Here is a 23,406-nt window from a genome sequence, read left to right on the forward strand (position 1 = left end):
GTTTAGCATGGAATGGTGCTCAATGGTAGTAACATGTGTCAAACATTAATACATGATTATGTACAATTGGTCCAAAATCATATAATACGTATATAATTTTTCATAGGTAGTCACTAATAGTAAGTGCATGAAAAAATGTACACATTATACCTTCTACCTGGCACATATCAAATCGATTGGCAACAGAATCTTGCATGGATGTAGGTCTAGGGTATCCTAAGAGTTGTACAAAGTTTCATGCCCAATAGATAAGTCCACATGCGTATTTGGTTAGTATGTTCGCCATTTTTCATACGTAGTCACTAGTAGTGAGTGCTTGGAAAAATGTACGCATTATACCTTCCACGCAGCACATACGAAATTGATTGGCAACCAAATATTGCATGGATGTAGGTCTAGGGTAGACTAAGAGCTGTGCAAAGTTTCATGCCCAACAGATAAGTCCACATGCATATTTGGTTAGTACGTGCACCATTTTTCATACGTAGTCACTAGTAGGGAGTGCATGCAAAAATGTACGCATTATACCTTCCATGTGGCACATACCAAATCAGTTGGAGACCAAATCTTGTAGATATGTATGTCTATGGTAGCCTAAGAGCCATGCAAAGTTTCATCCCCAACAGATAAGTCCACATGCGTATTTGGTTAGTACGTGTGCCATTTTTCATACGTAGTAACTAGTAGGGAGTGCATGCAAAAATGTATGCATTATACCTTCCACGTGGCACATACCAAATCAGTTGGAGACCAAATCTTACAGATATGTATGTTTAGGGTAGCCTAAGAGCCGTGCAAAGTTCATCCCCAACAGATAAGTCCACATGTGTATTTGGTTAATACGTGTGCCATTTTTCATACGTAGTCACTAGTAGGGAGTGCATGCAAAAATGTATGCATTATACCTTCCACATGGCACATACCAAATTAGTTGGAGACCAAATCTTGTAGATATATATGTCTAAGGTAGCCTAAGAGCTGTGCAAAGTTTCATCCCCAATAGATAAGTCCACATGCATATTTGATTAGTACGTGTGCCATTTTTCATATGTAGTCACTAGTAGGGAGTGCATGTAAAAATGTACGCATTATACCTTCCATGTGGCACATACCAAATCAGTTGGAGACCAAATCTTGTAGATATGTATGTCTATGTTAGCCCAAGAGCCGTGCAAAGTTTCATCCCCAATAGATAAGTCCACATGCATATTTGGTTAGTACGTGCGTCATTTTTCATACGTAGTCATTAGTAGGGAGTGCATGAAAAAATGTACGCATTATACCTTCCACGTGGCACATACCAAATCAGTTGGAGACCAAATCTTGTAGATATGTATGTCTAAGGTAGCCTAAGAGCCGTGCAAAGTTTCATCCCCAACAGATAAGTCCACATGCGTATTTGGTTAGTACGTGCACTATTTTTCATACGTAGTAACTAGTAGGGAGTGCATGCAAAAATGTACACATTACACGTTCCATGTGGCACATACCAAATCAGTTGGAGACCAAATCTTGCAGAGCCGTGCAAAGTTTCATCCCCAACAGATTAGTCCACATGCTTATTTGGTTAGTACGTGTGCCATTTTTCATACGTAGTCACTAGTAGGGAGTGCATACAAAAATGTACGCATTATACCTTCCACGTGGCACATATCAAATCAGTTGGAGACCAAATCTTGCAGATATGTATGTCTAGGGAGCCTAAGAGCCATGCAAAGTTTCATCCCCAACAAATAAGTCCACATGCATATTTGGTTAGTACGTGCGCCATTTTTCATACGTAGTCACTAGTAGGGAGTGCATGAAAAAATGTACGCATTATACCTTCCATGCGGCACATACCAAATCGATTGGCAACCAAATCTTGCATGGATATAGGTCTAGGATAGCCTAAGAGCTGTGCAAAGTTTCATGCCCAACAGATAAGTCCACATGCGTCGGTGGTTAGTACGTGCACCATTTTTCATACGTAGTCACTAGTAGGGAGTGCATGCAAAAATGTATGCATTATACCTTCCACGCGGCACATACCAAATCAATTGGCAACCAAATATTGCATGGATGTAGGTCTAGGGTAGCCTAAGAGTCGTGCAAAGTTTCATCCCCAACAGATAAGTCCACATGCGTATTTGGTTAGTACGTTCGCCATTTTTCATACATAGTCACTAGTAGGGATTGCAAAAATGTACGCATTATACCTTCCACGTGGCACATACCAAACGAGTTGGAGACCAAATCTTGCAGGGATGTATATCTAAGGTAGCCTAAGGGCCATGCAAAGTTTCATCCCTAACAAATAAGTCCACATGCATATTTGGTTAGTACATGTACCATTTTTCATACGTAGTCACTAGTAGGGATTGCAAAAATGTATGCATTAGACCTTCCACGTGGGACATACCAAATTAGTTGGAGACCAACTCTTGTAGGGATGTATATCTAGGGTAGCCTAAGGGCCGTGCAAAGTTTCATCCCCAACAGATAAGTCCACATGCTTATTTGGTTAGTATGTGCGCCATTTTTCATACGTAGTCACTAGTAGGGATTTAAAAAATGTACGCATTATACCTTCCACATGGCACATACCAAATCATTTGGAGACCAAATCTTATAGGGATGTAGTTCTAGGGAGCCTAAGGGCCGTGCAAAGTTTCATCCCCAACAGATAAGTCCACATGCCTATTTGGTTAGTACGTGCTCCATTTTTCATATGTAATCACTAGTAGGGATTGCAAAAATGTACACATTATATCTTCCACACGGCATATACCAAATCAATTGGAGACCAAATCTTGTAGGGATGTAGGTCTAAGGTAGCTTAAGGGCGGTGCAAAGTTTCATCCCCAATAGATAAGTCCACATTCCTATTTGGTTAGTATGTGCACCATTTTTCATATATAGTCACTCCTAGGAATTACAAAAATGTACACATTATACCTTCCACATGGCACATACCAAATCAATTGGAGACCAATTCTTGTAGGGATCTAGATCTAGGGTAGCCTAAGGGCCATGCAAAGTTTCATCCCCAACAGATAAGTCCACTTGCCTATTTGTTCAGTATGTGCTCCATTTTTCATATGTAGTCACTAGTAGGGAGTGCTTGAAAAAATGTACGCATTATACCTTCCACGTGGCACATACCAAATCAATTGGAAACCAAATCTTGCATGGATGTAGGTCTAAGGTAACCTAAGATTTGTGCAAAGTTTCATCCCCAACAGATAAGTCCACATGCATATTTGGTTAGTACGTGTACCATTTTTAATATGTAGTCACTAGTAGTGAGTGCTTGCAAAAATGTATGCATTGCACCTTCCACACGGCACATACAAAATCATTTGGCAATGAAATCTTGCATGGATATATATCTAGGGTAGCCTAAGGGCCGTGCAAAGTTTCATCCCCAACAGATAAGTCCACATGCGTATTTGGTTAGTATATGCGTAAATTTTCTTAGTCACATTTTAAAAATGTCCTAAAGCACAAAACACAATTACAACATAACTACTAATAAACAATTTTTTGTTTTATAGAAACAACAAATCCCATTGAGAAGACAACGGACATCATGTATAAAATATAATCTAATACAATGATGTGTATGAACATGTATAAAACCATCATAGTGAAATACAAAATATGAGTCCATGAAAATTACAATGGTACGCTCACACAGTGAGCCTATACATATTGAATACAAAATATGTAATCAACTAGTGATACCCAATAAAAATCTATTTGATCAACTGATGATCCCCAAAACTATGATATGTAATGTGCTACTCCTCAGGATCCGCTCTCATGCCAATAGTCACAAGTATGCTCTCGTGATCCTCCACTGCAAGGTGCCATCGTGGAGTGGACATTGCCTTGCGAGTGTGAATACGACTCAAAGTAATCTTGATCGCAACAATAAGATGAGAATACATGTATGCCTCCTGATCTGCCATGTACTCCTAGAACTCAATATAATGACCACACCTCTGTATATGCTGAAAATAGTAGCTAGCTATGATCATGCTATGAGCATCAAAGTGCATCCCATGCCCATCCACTGTATCCTCATTCAGCACACTCTTCGCCATAGAGCATCGCAACAAGTAATAATCCACACCCTCCTCATTGCCCTTCGAAGCAATGATTGCGAAGATATCACCAATACGCAACATATCTATAAGCTGGTTGTAATCTCTAGAGGAATTGAATCCCGCACATCATGTGCATCCTTGAAGTTATCGGCACTGTGACGCAACTGGTATCGAGGCAAAGCACGCTTCACGCAAGCACCTGTACCATCGTGCTCTCGCTTACTGTGCCCTGTCTCAAAGTAGCTCCATGCGATCGAAATGCCTATCTCATGGTGCCATCTGTAGAACCAATAAAACTGTATGGCAAATTTGAAGTGACCACCACAACCATTTGACCAGATCCAGTGCCACCACAATCCCTCAAGAGACTATCATGCAAAGTGAAGCCGTGCTGCACAAAATGGGCATCATGCGATTGATCATTGCTGACGTAGAAGTGATACTCTTGCACAATGATGCGTGAGTCCATGGTGCTATCACCATCCACATGAGCCTGTGCATGACAATAGCTAATGTGCACAAATATAGCAACTTGCAATATGGCATTGAAAAAAAAAAGACTATTGAAATAATTAAATATAACGAGGCCATAAAAAAACCAATAACTCAATCACACATCACCTATTTGTAGAAATAATACTCTGATTGGATCTCATGTTGTGGTGCAAAGGTATAATTCTCTGCAAAGTTCACCACTAAGACAACCACCCCTATAGGAAATGTGCTCAAACATGCATGGAACTAACGATCCTCCCACTTCGCAGTGTGCGAGTGGTGTATGTAGCGGTATAGCTTCCCTCAAAAACTGTCAATGAATACAACATGTGGAGTCTCCTTCCCCACAAGCTGCAACCTCCTCGACTGTGCACCACCAGTCAGGGTACTGTACTCATACTGTTGCCAACGAACCATCTGCATGTCATAAGTATCTAGTGCAACTTGTGGCACTCTAGCAAAGTCACCACACAAAGTACACCTGCCTTCCACACAATCAAGGGAGTGGAATTAAGCATCACCATCTTGTGTACACAATATGGAATGAATGAAGTCACAAGGGCTAGTAGGAACCACTCTACTATGACCATCAAGGGAACGGAATAAATCATACATCAATCCAAAATCCACATGGTAGCCACAACAGCATGTGTCACGCTCCTGAGAGCATCACACAAACCATGGCCTGCTTCGCTCAAATGACCTTTTCCCAATCCTAAACTCTGGGTGTACCTCTACAAACTGAGTGTACAACTCAGTCTGGGTACACTCCAAAAAACATGCACCATGCTCAATGTACACACCGTGTGACACCCTCTTCTGCAATGCATTCTTGAACACCGAGGATGCTCTGCAATGCTCCTCCCAGAACTACTGTATGAAGGACCTAGTGGAATCATGCAACAATCGATCACTGCGAGGTGCACGACCACTTGAAGCCCAAAGAGCATCAGTCTCACTATCCTCTAGACTCTACCTCCTAATTATGCCTACTCACGCAATGTGTGTAGTGCAATCTGAAGAAGACGTGAAGTGGTATGCACATGGCTTGTCATCTTAGGTCTACTAATGGCAGCCACAATAACACGACGTGCCGCTAAGGCATCACTGGAGTTCCTATGCTTAATAGAAGCATAAGAACGTTGAACACTACTAAGAACCTCGCTACATACAACCCTATCTCTACGTGCACCAAGACTAACAAGCCTCCTACACTCTACCAAGTTAGGGTGATCAATCAGGGGCATGAGAAGAGCAAACTACAAAGCTGGCATAAGGTCACTAAAAAAAGACTGCATAATCTTGCTAGTACGACGACGGATAGTGGACTTCGGCAAGTCGCATCGTGAAGCAACACTGCTGTTGCAAGGTGGGGCAAGGGGATCAATGGGAGATGGTAGGGTGGAGGGGGGAAGGGAGGCGCCAAGGGGAAGGGGGGGAGGGGGAGGGGGGAGGATGGAGGGGGAAGAGGTAGAGGTGGATGGCAAAATGTCGGTGGCTAGGGGAAGGGCGGAGGCTGGAGGTAGGGGAGCAGATGAGGATGTGGAGGGGCGGACAATGTAGGTGGGGGTGGGGGTGGAGGTGGAGGTGGGATGTAGAGGTGGAGGTGGATCGGTGGTGGTAGCGCGAGCTTTGGCTCTAGAGACTCTCTTGCGCTCACGAGCCTTTCGCTTGCGCTCCTCGTCTCACGAGATTTGGAGGGGGGGTTCCTACATCTTTCACGTCTACTAGCTCTACGGCTTTGAGAACCCATTCTCAATGAAAGTAGGATGGAAGGTGTGACAAAGTGATGGGGAGGCAAGAATGGCTAAGAATGGGGGTAAAATGAACCAAAACATGGTGTCTTATAGAAAGCTTGAACTCATCCACTAGATTGCTCTTGATTATTATTAGTGGAGAGAAAATAATTGGCTACTAAAATTCCGTTTGACTTTGTTTTGAAACTAATTTTTGTGGTCTACTCAAATAAGTTGATTTTAATCATATTATATATACATGGAATCCAATGTTAATTTTGGATATTTTCATCGTTTGATTTTATTTCCGTTTAATATTCACATAACATATGTGCCTATCTTGATGAATATTTTCGTTAATGCAATTTGAGAATAACCTATGTGATAAACCATGATAATTTGATTATTTTTCCACTTCCAAATACCTCGATCGTGGTCATAAACCATGACAATATGATTATTTTGCCACTTCCAAATACCTCCAAATACCTCGATCATGGTCATAAACCATGACAATTTGATTATTTTGCCACTTCCAAATACCTCCAAATACCTCGATCGTGTGGTCATAAACCTCGATCGTGGCTATGCTTAAAATTCAAAAAGCTTCACGCACTCAAATCACATGCATGTATAACTTACCATGCATGTTGATGATGTGGCTCGCCATCATCATGATATGTATACATGTGGCTGATGTGGCACCATGCATGGTGATGATGTGGCAATATGGTGTGGAATATATGAGGCTCTTCTATGACATGGAAATGTGATGTGGCATGATGAGTTGGCATTCATGAGGTGGTAGATTGACATGGAAAACTGAGGTGGAGGGATTGGTGATGTGGTAATGTTGACGAGGTATGCCAAGGTGGCAAGGTGTGATGACATAGCTCCAAGAGTTCTTATGATGTGGAATGATGAGGTGGCATATGTGGATGGTGTGGTAGCACGTGTGGAAATCTAAGGTGACATGGCAACGAGTGATGTCACATCTCCTTGATGACATGGCACCATGTGGTCTAACAATGTGGCATGCTGGTAAGGCAAAAATAGATGACTCAGCCTTCCACATGGGTAGCATGCACACTCCAAAGGCTTGCCACTAGGGTCGGTGATGCTCTTAACCTACCTCACCAATTAGGCTTGGGTGGCCCTTTTTCCCCCACAAAAGGGCTTGTGGAGGCCATAATGTACCCTTCCCTTACTGAAATTTAACCAAAATTTTTTCCTCTTATACATCACATGGAGGATTAAAAATATTGACATTTTTAAAATGTTTGGTCATGTGTAAGAATTACTAGATTTATTTTTAATATTCTTTGTTGATCCTCTAAGGAGTAAAAGTAAAAATTAAACTTCAATCTCCCTAAATCTAATCATTGGATTTGGGATTTGATGATTGAACCACACACCCTTATGTGCCGACTAACCTTCCATCAAATTGGATTTGCTTAATTATTCAAAATACTAAAAAAATGTGGTGTGCTACTAAAATGCATGTATTTTATGACTTTATTTATTGTAAATAATTATTTATAATTAGATTTAAATCATTCAAATAATTACCAATAAATCAAGTTAAGCTCTACATAATGTAAAGAGACCACCTACAAAGTTTCAATAACATTTAATCTAAAATGAGTGAGAAATTTAGAATTTAATATGACACTCTATTTGTGACAAAGGTGTGACTGCCCTGGAACCATGCCATGTGACACAAAGAAATTTTTTGTGCGTACATCAAATTTTTGATTAGACCATACCATTGTATGCACAATAGCATGTGTGATGTTGTGTCTGAAGACTTCAAAGACTAGATCCATAGGGAAGTATGTGAGATTTGCATTTTTTTGTGCCAAAAAGCTTGTTTTTCCACCTCCAAGGATTGGGGAGTGAACAAAAAGTGGACACCCTTAGCTTGCTACCTCCTTGCATTGGAGGGTTTTCATCAACAATTGGAAAAGGAGTCCTCCTAGATGACCCAACCTCGTCTATGCTTGCTGTCTATGGTGGCCTTGAAGAAGATCCACACCCAATTATTGTGGTCCCTTTACCTCCGGGCAATTTCTAAATATTTATTGGCATGTGGGGGGAGGACTCTCATATTGTGGATTTCCAATCCAGTGTGGATTGCATGTTGTCATCCTCAACCACCTAAATATTTTCAAAATCTAAGTATTCGGTCGCTGTCTCTATCATCCTCTACATAGATGGTGTCTGGACAACATTTACCCTTGGCTAGTGAGGATGGGCGCCTCTCTATCATGCAAAAATACTAAATAAATCTCACATCATGTATCACAAACGTTTCCTTCAAAAGAGGGTAGTATAAAAATGAATATAAGATGGCTAAGATATGGCTATGTACAAGATGGAAAAAAAACCGAAGGATGGCTAGGTACAAGATCATAGGATATATCTAAGCTAATAAATCTACCACTCATCCTCATCATCCTCATCCTCATCCTTTGGATCTCTGCCATCACATCCTCCCTCACTAAAACTCTCATCTACAGCTCTAAACCTTGATCCCTTGCTTATGTCCTCACTCATCCCACTCGTGCCCTAAGAATGTTGCATGTAAAAGTTTAGAAATTATTACTAAATCTTAATGTGAAAAATAAAAAGGAAGCATACATGCCATTGCCACATGCAAAGCTCAATTCATCTTTGTTAGAGCCCCCCACTTTTAAATTTCTTGTGAAACCAAATAAAAAACATTAGATAAAGTGGTACGAGTACAAGAACGATTCAAAACAAACTAAAAATAACAAAAGAAGTAAGTACGTAGCACAAATAGTTATAATCCACACTGTATGACTTTGGACCTCCCACTGCCTCTTGAGGTACAAAGCATCTCTCTTTCACATGCAGTTTTGTGCCACTTTTTTCTACTTTTCCCAATTTCTTGGGTCATCTTCCAAATCTTGGATTGCTCACTCCCAATCATTTGCATGTACATGTTCAAGATTTTCCTTGCCTTCCCTCAGTGCATCCCATACCTCCGATTGATGATGTTTTAATACTTTGTTCATGCATTGTTTCATCCACTTGGTAGAGAACTCATGATAAGAAGGTATAGGGTACTCCTTCATAAGTTTGGCTATGACATAATCTTTCTTCTAGGAAGACTTCTTTGGCAAGTATCTTGGTCAAAGACGATGCTCATTATTTGCTTGATCCGATTCATGACTCCATCACCTTTATCATCCATGATGATCTCTTATACCTCATCCACATCATATTTTAATGGAACATCTGAGGAATGTAGAAGGGTGTGGATGGACTTGCGATACCAGATGGTGTCTGGGTGGCTCCTATATCTAATGGCGTGGTAGTGGCTCATGTAGTGGCAAGGGTACTAGATGGAGGTGGATTGTTGAGGCGGGCTCGTGTGTGCAAACTCTACTAAACATGACCCTGATATATGATGATAATATCATGCCCCCAGCTGGATGGATGCTTGACTATGAGCTAGCAACTCTTGGCCACTACATAGGGATTCACCAGAGATAGTCGAGTGGACATCTACTAGCAAGAGTAGATGGCCTGCTGGAGTACATCTACTTGATCTGGGCTCATGCTAGCTACAGAATCGTTTAGGTAGCTATCACTCACCTATGCGATTTGTGAATAGATGGATATCTGGCTACTCTCTGATCTAGACAACCTATGACTGGACATAGCTATTACATTGATGGGACACAAACAAAAAGAAAAAAGAAGAAATTGAATCGATGTATGAGATTAATTACATGACAAGATTGAATTAACAAAACTTTAGTAGATGGAAAGAGAGAAGAGAAAAGAAGAAAGACTAGAGGGAAAGAGAAGAGGAAATAGTAGGGGGAAAGAGAGGGAAATAGTAGAGGGAGTGGGAATCACATGAAAGGGAAGAAAGGGGAAAAGAGAAAGGGAAAGAAAAGAGAGGGGAAAGAAAATGGAAAGGGAAGGAAAGGTGAAGAGAGTGAAAGAGAGGAGAACAAAGAAGGGGGGGAAATGACAAGAGAGAAGAAGAGAGGGAACGAGTAAAGGAAAAAGAAGAGGAAAAGTGGGAGAGAGAAGATAAAGAGTACTTAGGGAAACCAGAGAATAATGGTACGATCTACTATGATATCATTGAGACAAGCAGCATCTTGCAAGATGCACGGGGGAAGGACATCATGTCCTTCATGCACTCTGTAGTTCATAACAACTATAGTCTACAAAGATTTCTTTATTCCATTCAAAGAGTAGAAAGAAAGTTTAGTTGAGGATACCATCAAGACTTTACGTAGGGGGTATCCCAATCCAGAACATCATGAGTTCAGTGACAAATGGGCAAAGACAAAGATTACCACTATCCTTGCCAATAAGAGGTCTTTGCTAAAGAGGCAGGCACTTGCCAGGAGAGAGGGAGGACAACCACCAAGGGGCCAACCACACACCACTCATAAGCGCGAGTGGAAGAAAGCGATGAAGGCAACGAAAGCAGACCCCAGTCTAAAGCACGTGGAGCACGACGGATCCAGATGGAGCGATATGAAAATGTGCATTTTGGACCAGGGGATATTGCATCATGGGAGGCTCAATTTCTAAGTATCGATCTCAAATTATATTGTGTTTATGTGGTTTATTGGGAGGTTGTTTCTTTGTGCTAACCCCTCTGCAAATTGTGTCATCTTGCAGCTTGATATCATGGACAGATATCCTACTCTTATCGAGACAGCCTACCATCGTGGACATTGCAGGTGACATACTTAGAGGCACTTCTATGACGAGGGGTTGATTACTGAGGAGCAATATAGCTGGGCTATTGGAATGCCCTTGCAGGTATTTAAAAGTACTTAAAAAATGTTAATGTTGTAAATAAAGATTTGAATTTTCATACATTGATACATGTTTTTCCTCATTTATAGGCTCCTGGGGATATTAAGGAGGAAGAAGGTGAGGATACTAGGGAAGAAGGCAATGAAGAATGCTCTGATGATGGGAGTGAGGATGAGGATGCCTTCGATTAGTCCTCGATTAGTCATAGAAGTAGTGCTAGCTATTCTTTTTGGTACTTGAAGCCACAAGTGGCTTGGCTTCATGCTATATGTATATACAAGCACTTTTTGGGCTATGAATTAATATACACTCCTCTCATTTTTTGTACTTGAAGCCATAGGTGGCTTGGCTTCGTGCTATATGTGTATACAAGCACTTTTTGGGCTATGAATTAATATACACTCATCTTATTTTTTTGGCATTCAATTTCCTTGTGCAATGTTTTATCACTGAATGCTTTGTGATGTAAAAGTTTTGGAGTTGTAATGTTTTATTTGAAATTGTAATCGTCAGGTTTTGGAGTTGTAATGTTTTATTCGAAATTGTAATCGTCAGCTTTTATATGCTCGTTTAATAATATATGGACTTCTTCCAGGACTTCATCCCTTAACTCGTTTAATAATATATAATGAATTACCAATAGCTATAGATGTGCGTGGAATCGTGCAAATTAAAATATTGTTGGCTGTAGGAATTGCATTGCACACTTTAGAAATGGGATTCGTGCAACCACACAACATTATGTTCAACCACATAGCCTTAAAAAATAAAGCATCTATTAGTGTGTCTTTCTGTTTTTATTTTTATTTTTGTAGAACATCTATATGTACGTCTTATATAGACCTGCCTTTAGACGCGGGTCTGTAGACGCGAGCTAATAGACATGCCTGTCACTTTTTTAAAATTTTTGTAAAACACGTCTATGGATGCATTGTGTTGTTGTGATTTTACAAGAGCTTTGCACTAGCTTGGGATGAAATACTCAAGTTTTGAAATACTCAAGTTTTCACATCCCTGTCTGAGAACAAGCTAGAACTAATGAGCAGCACCGTGGTTGTGATTCTTGTGAATTGCGTAATTTATTTGGGCTCCACGACCGGGAAGAGTGCACCTGCGTGCTTGTAGAGGCAGAAAGCTTCGCTTTTCTGTCATGTCTTGTACTTGTGTGTTAATTCGGTTTAGTGCAAATGTAAGCGATTAGTTCTCTTCGACCTGCGCGAGTTGTAGTCCTGCTATTCTTGCCTAGTGAAGGTCCACAAGGAACACGAGACCGTAGACGGCTTTTAGGTGAAAACCATTTGGCATCAAATGTTAGATTAATGTCTGAGAGCGGATTAAGCGTCTCGAACTACCACCAGTGGATCTGAATTTAATACGGCCAGTAATGCCGCATCTGATATTCCATGTTACTGGGAACTTGCGTGTAAATAGTCTGGGATACGGGAGGAGCTACTGGTTTCATGAGGCCCCGCCCCTGTTCGACGAGGTAGTCCCAACGATCTTGTACAAGATACATGAGGGCCATCACTGACAATTGCACCGAGAAGGCGATGTTGAGGGGTCGGATGCTTTCTTGGGTTATAAGCTCCCAGATCTTCATCCCTATATAGAGATTCAGAAATCCTAATATCGTTGCTCCCGTTCCAAGTAGCCAGTGAATCGCATACCAGATAGGCCTTGTAGTGACCCCGCTGCATATAAAAGATAAAAGCGACCATGTTAGCAGGATCAGATGTGCAAGCCCAAATCGCGCAGACCCAATTGTACATGCTTCTGCTTACGAAATATTCAACTTCTCAGACATATCAGGAAGCAATCTCGTTGAGTAATTAAAGTCTAAAGGACCGAAAGAAACATTACTGTTTAGGTCGCAACAATCCAAGTATTGGTTGAGCCCACATTAGAGCCCATAGAGCTAATCCAAGCATCTGATGCGTATGAGCGAAGTCGTAACCAAACTTTCTGAAGGAATATACAGCTCCTCCCGTCATCACAGCAATGCTTGCGGTCTGCAACTAGAAATAATTCTGCATTAGGTGTTATCTGAGGAGGATGACGGGGGACTTTGCTGGTTAAAAATTCGGACTGGCCACATAGAAGGGACTGTAGGCGAGTCGTGACTGATCAGTAGCGAACCTGAATGACAAGATGCAAGTAATAAAGCATCTGTACAGTCTTGGAGGATGTTGCGCCGCCTTTTCTTGCCCATTTCATCAGGCGCACTAGAAGAATTCCAACAGGCAGAAGGAAACCGAAGGAAGTGTACATTAGGAAGCCGTGAATCTTCACGGGGTCCATAGAACTGCTAGATGGCGTCGGCCTCTACACAAGTCATTGAAAGCAAGGTAGAAACTTAGACAGCGGACTAGTGCTGAGATTCTAATAATTACGAAACGTAGAGATTGCCTTGCAAACTGCATCTCATGGGTACTGTGTGTGTGTGTGTGTGTGTGAGAGAGAGAGAGAGAGAGAGAGAGAGAGAGAGAGAGAGAGGGGGGGGCCGGGATTGCTCATACCTGTTGAGGAACTGCTTGTGCAGCTCGAACTACATCTAGTATGCCGCAGACACCTGCTACGGTAGCGAAAAAGCGACGTGAACTGTATCCGCTGATGTCTGCTTTGTGGCGTCCCATCTTGGCTTCAGATCTGCAATACCTGAAGTCGATGAGCGTTGAGCAATATCTTGTTGGCGGCAGTGTGAGGCAAAGTCGGAAGGGGTTGAGATGAGGCATGGCATGCATTTTCACGTTCACGTCGTGCTGGGGCGTTACTGTCACGTAAAGTGGAAAGAAAACGCAGCATTTAGGGCCTGCGCTTCAGACGTGCAACAACAAAGCCGACGCACGTGGTACTGCACGTTAGCACTTCATTGGATGGGACGAATAATACACACACTCAAGGAGGCTACCCTCCCTAATTTTATAATTCTGTTTAGTATCGTATGGAAACCCACAAGTTACATAATAACACTCACACACTCTATTACTCTTCAAGGCCTTATTAGTCTTAAGGGGGAGTGTAGGAACTAAGACCAATTAAGGTCTTGTACACACACACACACACACACACACACACACACACACACACGGGTGATGCCAATCGGCACACCTCTTCGTAACCATCACCTCCTTGCTCCTACAAGATGTAATCGAATCCGATCAATACAAAAAGTTCTATTCTACCAGTACGTGCATACTCTCTTTTTCCACAGTGAAGCTGAGGGAAAATGGGCACAAGTATCCCCTCTTTGCTCGCTCTGCAAAATTTAAGTACAATCACACTCGACTTGAATTGTCACCTTTGGAGGCAACTCATTAGGTGACTAGAAGGCAAAGAGCTACCATTGGGTCTCACATGGAAGCAAGCTCTCTTACGAGACCATATAATGCATGCAAAATGATTCCTTTTATTGGGTTTGTCCAGAATAGTATTGTGTTTGGCAAATGTAAAGCTATTCCTCCAAATGTGGATGTGGCTAAAGAAGAAATACTCAGAACCTTGAGTATTATGGCAAGTTAGACACTAACTTTAACCTAGTACAACAAACTTTATGTAATCCATAGCCTTTTGGAGAATCTGATCCTCTTAAGGCCGTTTTGTATTTTTATTTCTTCCCTACCTTACAATATAATTTTCTTGTTTCACAAAAAAGGAAAAATATGGGAGGGGAGCTTGGAAGGGCCAATAACAAATAGTTCGTTGTTGTTTTTCATAACTTCCTGTTGTCCTTGATGTTCCAAGCATGTGGTATATTGGGATCCATGGATGCAAGAAACTCTATGAGGTATACTAATGACTCTTGCACAAGCCATCCCTCCGCCATGCTTGCTTTGGGTCTAGCTCTTTGTCTTACAAATCTCTCAAAGTTTTCATAAACCATTCAAGGAAAAACATCCAATGACTATGAATGGTTCCTAAAATGGTAACCTCATCAAGTACGTGTACAAGCAAGTGCACCAAAGTCATCATTATGCTTGAGGGAAATTGCTTCTCAAGCAAGCACACAACTTCAATGGAGTCCACCTTAGCCCTCTTGATGCTTGATACAAATATCTCTTTTTTTGAGATCCACCTATTCCACATGCGCCCGTAAGATTCAATATTTTCTACCAATCATTTAAAATTGTATGAAATATAATGAAGGTGATATGAAAAGTAAGCATATTTGACAATGCCACTAATCTTGTAGATAGCTTTTCTAACATCCTCTGATAAGCATCCTCTCACTGTAATTGGGAGGATAAACTACCCAAGAAACAATGGAGTTATTTGACAATGTGTCACAATCATATAAGTAACATGAAAGCATCACAATCTTAGTTCTTTTCTTCTTTCAAGCTAACATGTAGAATACGTGTAAGACCTTGTGCCAATAATGGGACTTGAGGCCACTAAGCTTATTGTCCTTTGTAAACGCTCCCCTCAAGCAAAGCATGTGCCCCGTGGGTGTCTGAAAAGATGCAATATCTGCCTTCAGGAGAACAATTCAAGGAGGATGCTCTTGGGTTCTTGAACCACCCTCTTGAGTTCTATGCACATGCTCTTTGGGCCACAAGTGATGCATCCTACCCATCTTGTGCAAGTCTTCTCCCACTCCCCTTGTGTCTTTGTCACCCACAAGGACCTCTACTTGTTCACCATATAGGAAAAAATAGGACTTTTTCTAGTTCCAAATGAGAAGAACTAGGAAAAGTTCTAACTAGAGAAAATGGGCCACTTCCTAGATACTCTTCCTAGGAAAAGGAAGGAGACTTTTCCACATCCAATTTCCTATATAGGAGTTTTATTCTATATAGGATTTTTTTCCTATATAGCAATTTATTCCTACATATGGGTTTTTTCCTATATAGTTGATTTTTCCTAGATAGGAGTCTTTTTCTATATCAACTTTAGAATATAGAGAAAACTTGGAAAATAAAAGTAAAACAAAGTATTTTTTTCTTTATAGTAACTTTTCATTTACATAAAACTATTTATTTTACTTCAATCTTGGAAAAAATTATTTCAACAAAGTTTAATCTATAAAATATATAAGTTATATGTATTACTTTTTTTTTTCAAAGAAGTTATATGGGTTTACTTGAAAATCATTGTCAATGAAAGAATAATTTTTCTCATCAACTTTACTACATAGAGAGAACTTGGAAAAGAAAAGTAAAACAAAGTAGTTTTTTCTTTATAGTAACTTCTTATTTAAACAAAAGTAATATTTTTATTTCAATATTGAAAAAATATTATTTCAACAAAGTTTAATCTACAAAACATATAACTTGAATGAGTTTAATTAAAAATTACTATCAATGAAAAATAATTGTTTAAAATGTTATAATTATACCAATTCTACATCATCAAGATGCAAAGTTGGTGCTCCATGATTTTTAATGGCCTATAAAATCCATTCTAGTGCTTCCTCTCTGATGAAATGATAATCCTTGTCACTTCCAATGGCATTTGAACCTTTGACCTACTCTTTATGCAATTCCAAACAAGTTTTAATAGGCTATACATCTCATCTACAGCTCTAGCTCCACTGAATTTCATGACTATCGTTTCTTGATTAACTACACTCCATCCTGCACCTTGCTACAAATGACAAAGTAAAGTAAACCAAAATTTAATGCAAGTCTAAATATCTTAATTTATAACTTCATCCTACAAATGAATTAACAAAGTTATAAATTAATGAATGTAAGAAGCTCTTTTAACACAATCTTGGAAAGACGAAAACATGCAATGAAAATACACATTCAAAATTGCTTAGATTTTGGACTTGAAAAACATAATTAAAATTTAAAATTTTAACATGACATAAGTTACTAAGTACCTCATTCACAAAAGATCTATCCACATCACTCTTGTGATCCATATGGGTAAGTGGCTTATCATCCTATGAAAATTTAAGTCCATCCAACTCAAAATAATGAAACTATAATTCTTTAAAATCATCATGAAAACTCAAATGGATTTTTTAAGAAATTAAATGACTATGAGATTTATCCTATTAAACTAGAAGAAAATATGAGATTATAGCTTTCTTTGCCACTTTTTAATTCATAGTATAAGACTAGATGGCAATACCTTATCCATGTAAAAAGAGTCCACAACTCAAATGTTGTCATGATCCTCCATGTGAATTGATTCATTATGCACCACCTTCACAAAGATAAATACAAATATGATGACTAAAATAAATAGGAGCAAACACAATAGAATATTAAAAACTCAAAGATTCAACATGATAAAAGCTACTAGTAGGTAGCACATATATGAAGAATGCAAAAATTCAACACCAAACATTGAAGATATCTTACATACTAGAACACTTCTAAAAATTATACTATATTATATAATACATGCAATGGAATAAAACTAAGCATGTTTAATAATTAAATCAAGCTTATTACAAAACCATAGGATATGAAAAGCACAATCATTAAGGCTAATGGAAGACATGATGCATTGGAGAGATTGAAGACATCTTATATACTAGAACAATTCTCAAGATGATAATCAATTGTATGATCCATATAGTAAAATAAAACTAAGCATATTTGATAAAAACCTAATGCCACAAAGATTGAACACAAAACATTGAAGACATCGTATGCACATTAAATCATGCTTATTAGAAAACCATAGGATATGAAAAGTACAATCAAGGCTCATGGAAGACATGATGCAATGGAGAGATCAAAGACATCTTATACACTAGAACACTTCGGAAGATGATAGTCAATCATATAGTCCATGTAGTGGAATACAGCTAGGCATATTTGATAAAAATTGAATTGCCACAGACATTCAACCCCAAACATTGAAGACATCATATGCACATTAAATCATGCTTATTACAAAACTATAGGATATGAAAAGCACGATGAAGGCGGAAGACATGATGCAATGGAGAGATTGAAGACATCTTATACACTAGAACACTTCCGAAGATGATAATTAATGTATGATCCATATAGTGGAATAAAACTGAGCATATTTGATAAAAAATTAATTGCCACAAAGATTCAATACCAAACATTGAAGACATCATATGCACATTAAATAATGCTTATTACAAAACCATAAGATATAAAAAGTACAACCAAGGCTAATGGAAGACATGAGCCATGGTTTTTATGTTAGCTTTTTTTTTTTTTTTTTTTAAATTTTATTTTTAAAAATCATCTTTAAGAAAGTTGTGTTGATCTAGCTTCATGAGCCATAGGTGGAGATCTGCCTTGCATGCTAGTGTCCACACAAGTAGAGCCAGGAAAGTCTCCTACTTTCTTTGGCTCACTATTCATAGGGGTATACTCCCAGTTTTTAGGCCCCATATCATGGGCCACAAAATGGAGAGATTGAAGATATCTTACACACTAGAAAACTTTCGAAGATGATAATCAATCATACAATCCATGTCGTGGAATAAAAACCTGAGCATATATGATAAAAAATTAAATGCCACAAACATTCAACACCAACATTGAAGACATAGTATGCACATTAAATAATGCCTATTACAAAATCATAGGATATGAAAAGCACAATCAAGACTAATGGAACTCATGACACAATGAAGACATTGAAGTTATCTTATAGACTAGAACACTTCCAAAGATCATAATCAATCTTACAATCCATGTAATGGAATAGAACTGAGCATATTTAACAAAAAGTCAATTGCCACAAACATCCAACACCAAATATTGAAGACATTGTATGCACTATAACACTTCTAAAAATGATAGTCAATTGTATAATACATGTAATGAAATAAAACTGAACATTATTGATAAAAATTTAATTATCACAAAAGCTTCAAGCTATGTCACAAATTGATTTATATGCCACTTTTATATTCATAGCATAGATTACTAGATAGTACCTTCTCCATGTCTCATGGGGCCATAGATAAGTGCATAGCATAGCATAACATAACATATGTGCATACCATAAGCATAGCATGAGATAAGTACACAACATAAGCATAGCATAATTGCATAATATAAGCATAGGATCATGTAAATGCATATCATAGCATAAGAGTCATTGCATAAACATAGCTTAAGTGCATAAGAATAAGAATAGGAAAGGTAATTGCATAGCATAACGTAAGAATCAAGAGATAAGTACATAACATGAGCATAGTATAAGCATAGAAAGGTAAGTTCATATCATAACATAAGAGTCATTGCATAAGCATAGGATCATGTAAATGCATATCATAGCGTAAGAGTCATTGCATAAACATAGCTTAAGTGCATAAGAATAAGCATAGGAAAGGTAATTGCATGTAGCATAACATAAGAATCAAGAGATAAGTACATAACATAAGCATAGTATAAGCATATAAACGTAAGTTCATATCATAACATAAGAGTCATTGCATATGCATAGCATGAGTGCATAGAAAGCTAAATGCATATATCAATAAGACTAAACACATATTATAAACATAGATAATAGAAAAGGAACATCATTGAGATACAACAATTGAGATTTACCCCAATATTACAATCTATCGAATATTGGCCATCTACAAGGGCCTCATAAGTTAAATTATAAGCACATCTAAGTCAAGAAGGAAAAAATTGTATGTCCAAAGGTATTATTACCATGTTGATGTTGTTTATGTCGAAGAGGGAAATGGAAATTGACATTACAATATGTAAATATCCACACCATGAAATCAATCAAAATCATTCCAAAGTATAAAATTTGATTTTCCATTTGTTTCAAAATGTCAAGGATATCATATAGTATCCCACAATCATATAATCAAATGTATACTGTAATAATTAGAAATGAGAAAGATTACGCATACTATGATCATCCTTTTTTTCCACATTTGTCATTGTAATTTAAAGGCTACTTCACAACAACACAAAGCAACTATAGACGCACTTGGTAGACCCACAAAATAGCAAGCGCGTCTATAGGCGTTGCTTGAATAGAGAAATTACAGGCACATCTAATCGCACGTCTAACAACTCATCTATTTGCGCGTATATTAACACGTCTATTTGCACGTCTACACTGAGAAAATACGGGCCCGTCTAACATTGCGTTTATCAGCGTGTCTATTTGCGCATGTATTAGCGCATCTATTAGCACGTTTACATTGGGAATTAGATGTGTATTTAGATGCAAAATAGAGAATACAAAAAGTGAGATTTTGGTGTACATCATTGCTATCCAAACATTGCCCATGATTACCAAAGCACATAATTTTAACAAAAACATCAATTCTTTTTTGCAAGCCCACATATACAAGAATTAAGTAAGGTGAGGAGAATGAGACAATATGTAAAATAGTTTTGCCAATATCAATGATGGGCTACGGTTCAATCTCATCCTCAATGAGATCAACCCTTGCCAAACTATCTACTTCAAAATCCAAACAAGTGTTTAGATCTACAAATACATTCAACCCACTACTACTTGTGCTACTCATGTGCTCATTGAAATCAGCATCACCAATGGTAGGCTCGTCCTCACGGGTAATGGCCTCACTATTTATATCTCCTATCTCATGATCATCCTCCTCTCTCGTATCACGGTCATCATCATGTCCATGGCCATGATCATCCTCCGGCATATGCTCCATATTAGTAAATGTACTATACATCACTTTGGAACGTGGCATAATAGGTATGACATGCCACCATCTATTATTATCCACCATTGGTTGATAGACAACCTAATTCAAACACAAATACAATCATGTTATTATCCTTGCATCAAATATTTAAAAGCGAGTATTTTTATATGTGTGCACAGTACCTGTTCACATTGTTGTGGTAGTACTAGTGTGTCCTTCCTACTTTGCCAAAACTTTGTGGAGTCAATAGCTACAAAGCCACATGCATGGCATTTGATTGTTGCATTAGGGCCTCTTTCCACCACGTCCTTAAACCACTTTACATCCAAAACATACACAAAGAAGCGTCGAAAGTCAAGCTTAATAATATCTTGGATTATGCCACAATAATCATCCATGGCTCCATTGGCTCCCTCAAAGCTAGCAATGACGCCGCAATCTTGTGTGTTTCTCTTATCATCAATCCGTTGTGTTCGAAAATGCTTGCCCTCACACCATATAGCATTGAACATAGTGCACTACACCAAGAAAAAATCAATTAAATAAGCAATCTAAATTATTGAAAACTCCTAACTTATGCATAACATTCTATATACCGACCTTGCTCATGCATCCCCTAGCATACTCCCATTCTTCCATTGTGATATGCATCCCCTCGTCTTTCTCTGCTTTCTCCATTTCATCAAGTAGCCAATCCACATGAATATCCTTTGGAAGTGCTCTTAAATACTGAGGGTATGGCACACGAGATCCATGGTGTGTACGAAAGAGGGCCCTTTCTTCTTGTCTTCTTACCTTTGCATCCTCATATCTTGTCACCCATCTTTTCATCACATCACTATTAAGCATGCAATAGAGGTTGATACTATTATGCAACTCCGTGTCTATTACTTTGTCACGTCCTTTCCCTTGCGGCACAATAGAGGTCATCCTTATGTCTTCATCATCTCTCCATAGTCGTAGGAGAGAGCTATCCACATCAACAAGAAACTCAGAAATATATACAAGTGACTTTTATACCAACCAACCCTCGGCCATGCTACCTTCGGGTCTTGCATTTTGTCTCACGAAGCCCTTCAAGGCCTTCATGAAGTGCTCGAGGAAGAACAACCATCGTGCATGTATAGTACTGCATATAGCAATCTCATCCACCAAATGCACTATAAGATGTAGTTGGCTTGTGAGAATAGAACGTGGAAATGTCTCCTCCACTAAATAAACCACCTCCACTGACATAACTCGAGCATTCTCAAGCGTAGTGGGATCTAAATTTTCCTTTGAGCTCACATACCTAGAAATGAAAAAGTACACCATATTAGCAATATGAACACCTTGCATGGAGCATTGATACGCATCATATTTTGTATCATGTAAAGTACCTCACAAGCTCACCCATCTTGTAAATACAATCTTTCACGTCCTTCGATGCACTGTGTGAAATGCTAGTATGTAGTATGAACTAAACCCACAAGGAGGTGGTTGATTAGTTGCTTATAATTATTTACTCACAAATTTGAAAGGAAAAAGATATTATGTACATAAAATACTTACTTGGAGCATCTTGTGCCAATCATGAGATTTCAAGCCATATATTTGCTCTACACCTCTTTTCTTACTCTTTGTAAAGGCTCCCTTCACCTCATGCATCCAGTGGGAGTACGAATTGTAGTAATAGGGTGCTTCACCGCCGGCATCTCTAGCTTTGATAACCTCCCAGTGCACGAGGTAAAAAAACATGCCCATTTGGTCTCTCTTGTGGCCAAGCTTCATGCATCCTCCCTGTGGTACGTAGATCCTCCCTTATGCCTACGGAATCTCGTGTCCCATTCAAATGCTCCCAAATGGTAGATGCCACATTCTTGAAGATATGCATGGGATCAAGCAGGTGATTGATCTTGAGGTGGGACCAATATGATAAACGATAAAAGGTGGAGTATCTAAACAAAATAAAGTGTTAGCAGGAAATCTTTATTTCCAGCCAATATAGCACACAATAGTTACAAACCCTTACCAGCTCATGCCAAGTGGTGGAGGAGTCATGGAACCGTCCCAAATTCTCATCCAATCTCCCACGGTGAGTGATTGTGGGAGGACTTCATTCCAAGGGGCAACATATCTTGGATGATCAGGTGGGAGAAATCGATGGTGATTCTCATAGATGAGCTTATTCAATGCGTCTGCCCGTGAGGCGACTAGCGAAGGACCACAAACATGACATGCATGGTAACCCGATGTAGTGAGACCTGCCTCAAACAGTGGAGTCGATGCTGCAGTAAAAAGATCATCTTGCTCCATGCTATCATCCCTCCCTTGATGGACATATAAATCCCACACCATATCATCAAACACCTCCTCCTCCATGGCTTCATGAGGTAATGGTGGAGGGCTACTATCACCATCACTCCATGCATTCGTAACGGTCCCTCCTAAAGATCCCACCTCATATCGCTGATGCTTCGCCTCCTCGCGGCGAGCATAGGGCAGCATATGCGGGTGTGGCACTGCATCATGTATCAAATTAAAACGAGATCATAACTCAAACATATGAACACCCATAGGTATCTCAATCAACCTTAACTCTTTAACACTTACCATGTTTACGGTCGCATCCCATTCTCCATACTTTGAGATGTGATTGAGTGTAATCCTGTGTGCACGATATATGTTTCCTCGACAT

At 39.2% G+C, this 23,406-nt stretch overlaps 1 protein-coding gene across 1 annotated transcript; it reads right to left on the reverse strand.

Moving 5' to 3' along the window:
• Nucleotides 1-12,503: 12,503 nt before the first annotated feature.
• On the reverse strand, nt 12,504-13,767 carry LOC147883709 (cytochrome b561 domain-containing protein At2g30890-like). The gene is made up of 4 exons (XM_087398830.1): nt 13,651-13,767; nt 13,271-13,456; nt 12,995-13,143; nt 12,504-12,825 (listed from the first exon to the last, which is right to left on the reverse strand). The coding sequence occupies exons 1-4, from the start codon at nt 13,765-13,767 to the stop codon at nt 12,504-12,506; spliced, it is 774 nt and encodes a 257-aa protein (XP_087254956.1).
• Between the last annotated feature and the right edge of the window lie 9,639 nt (nt 13,768-23,406).

The sequence above is a fragment of the Dipteris shenzhenensis genome, chromosome 27 (assembly GCF_047967505.1).
Source record: "Dipteris shenzhenensis isolate YYH24624 ecotype China chromosome 27, Dip_SZ_1.0, whole genome shotgun sequence".
Classification (NCBI taxonomy): domain Eukaryota; kingdom Viridiplantae; phylum Streptophyta; class Polypodiopsida; order Gleicheniales; family Dipteridaceae; genus Dipteris; species Dipteris shenzhenensis.

Coding starts and splice junctions, on each gene's coding strand:
- LOC147883709 (XM_087398830.1), bottom strand. CDS start 13,767: ATGGGACGCCACAAAGCAGACATCAGCGGATACAGTTCACGTCGCTTT. Junction 13,457..13,650: donor CACAAGCAGTTCCTCAACAG/GTATGAGCAATC, acceptor TGACTTGTGTAG/AGGCCGACGCCATCTAGCAG. Junction 13,144..13,270: donor ACTTGCATCTTGTCATTCAG/GTTCGCTACTGA, acceptor TTCTAGTTGCAG/ACCGCAAGCATTGCTGTGAT.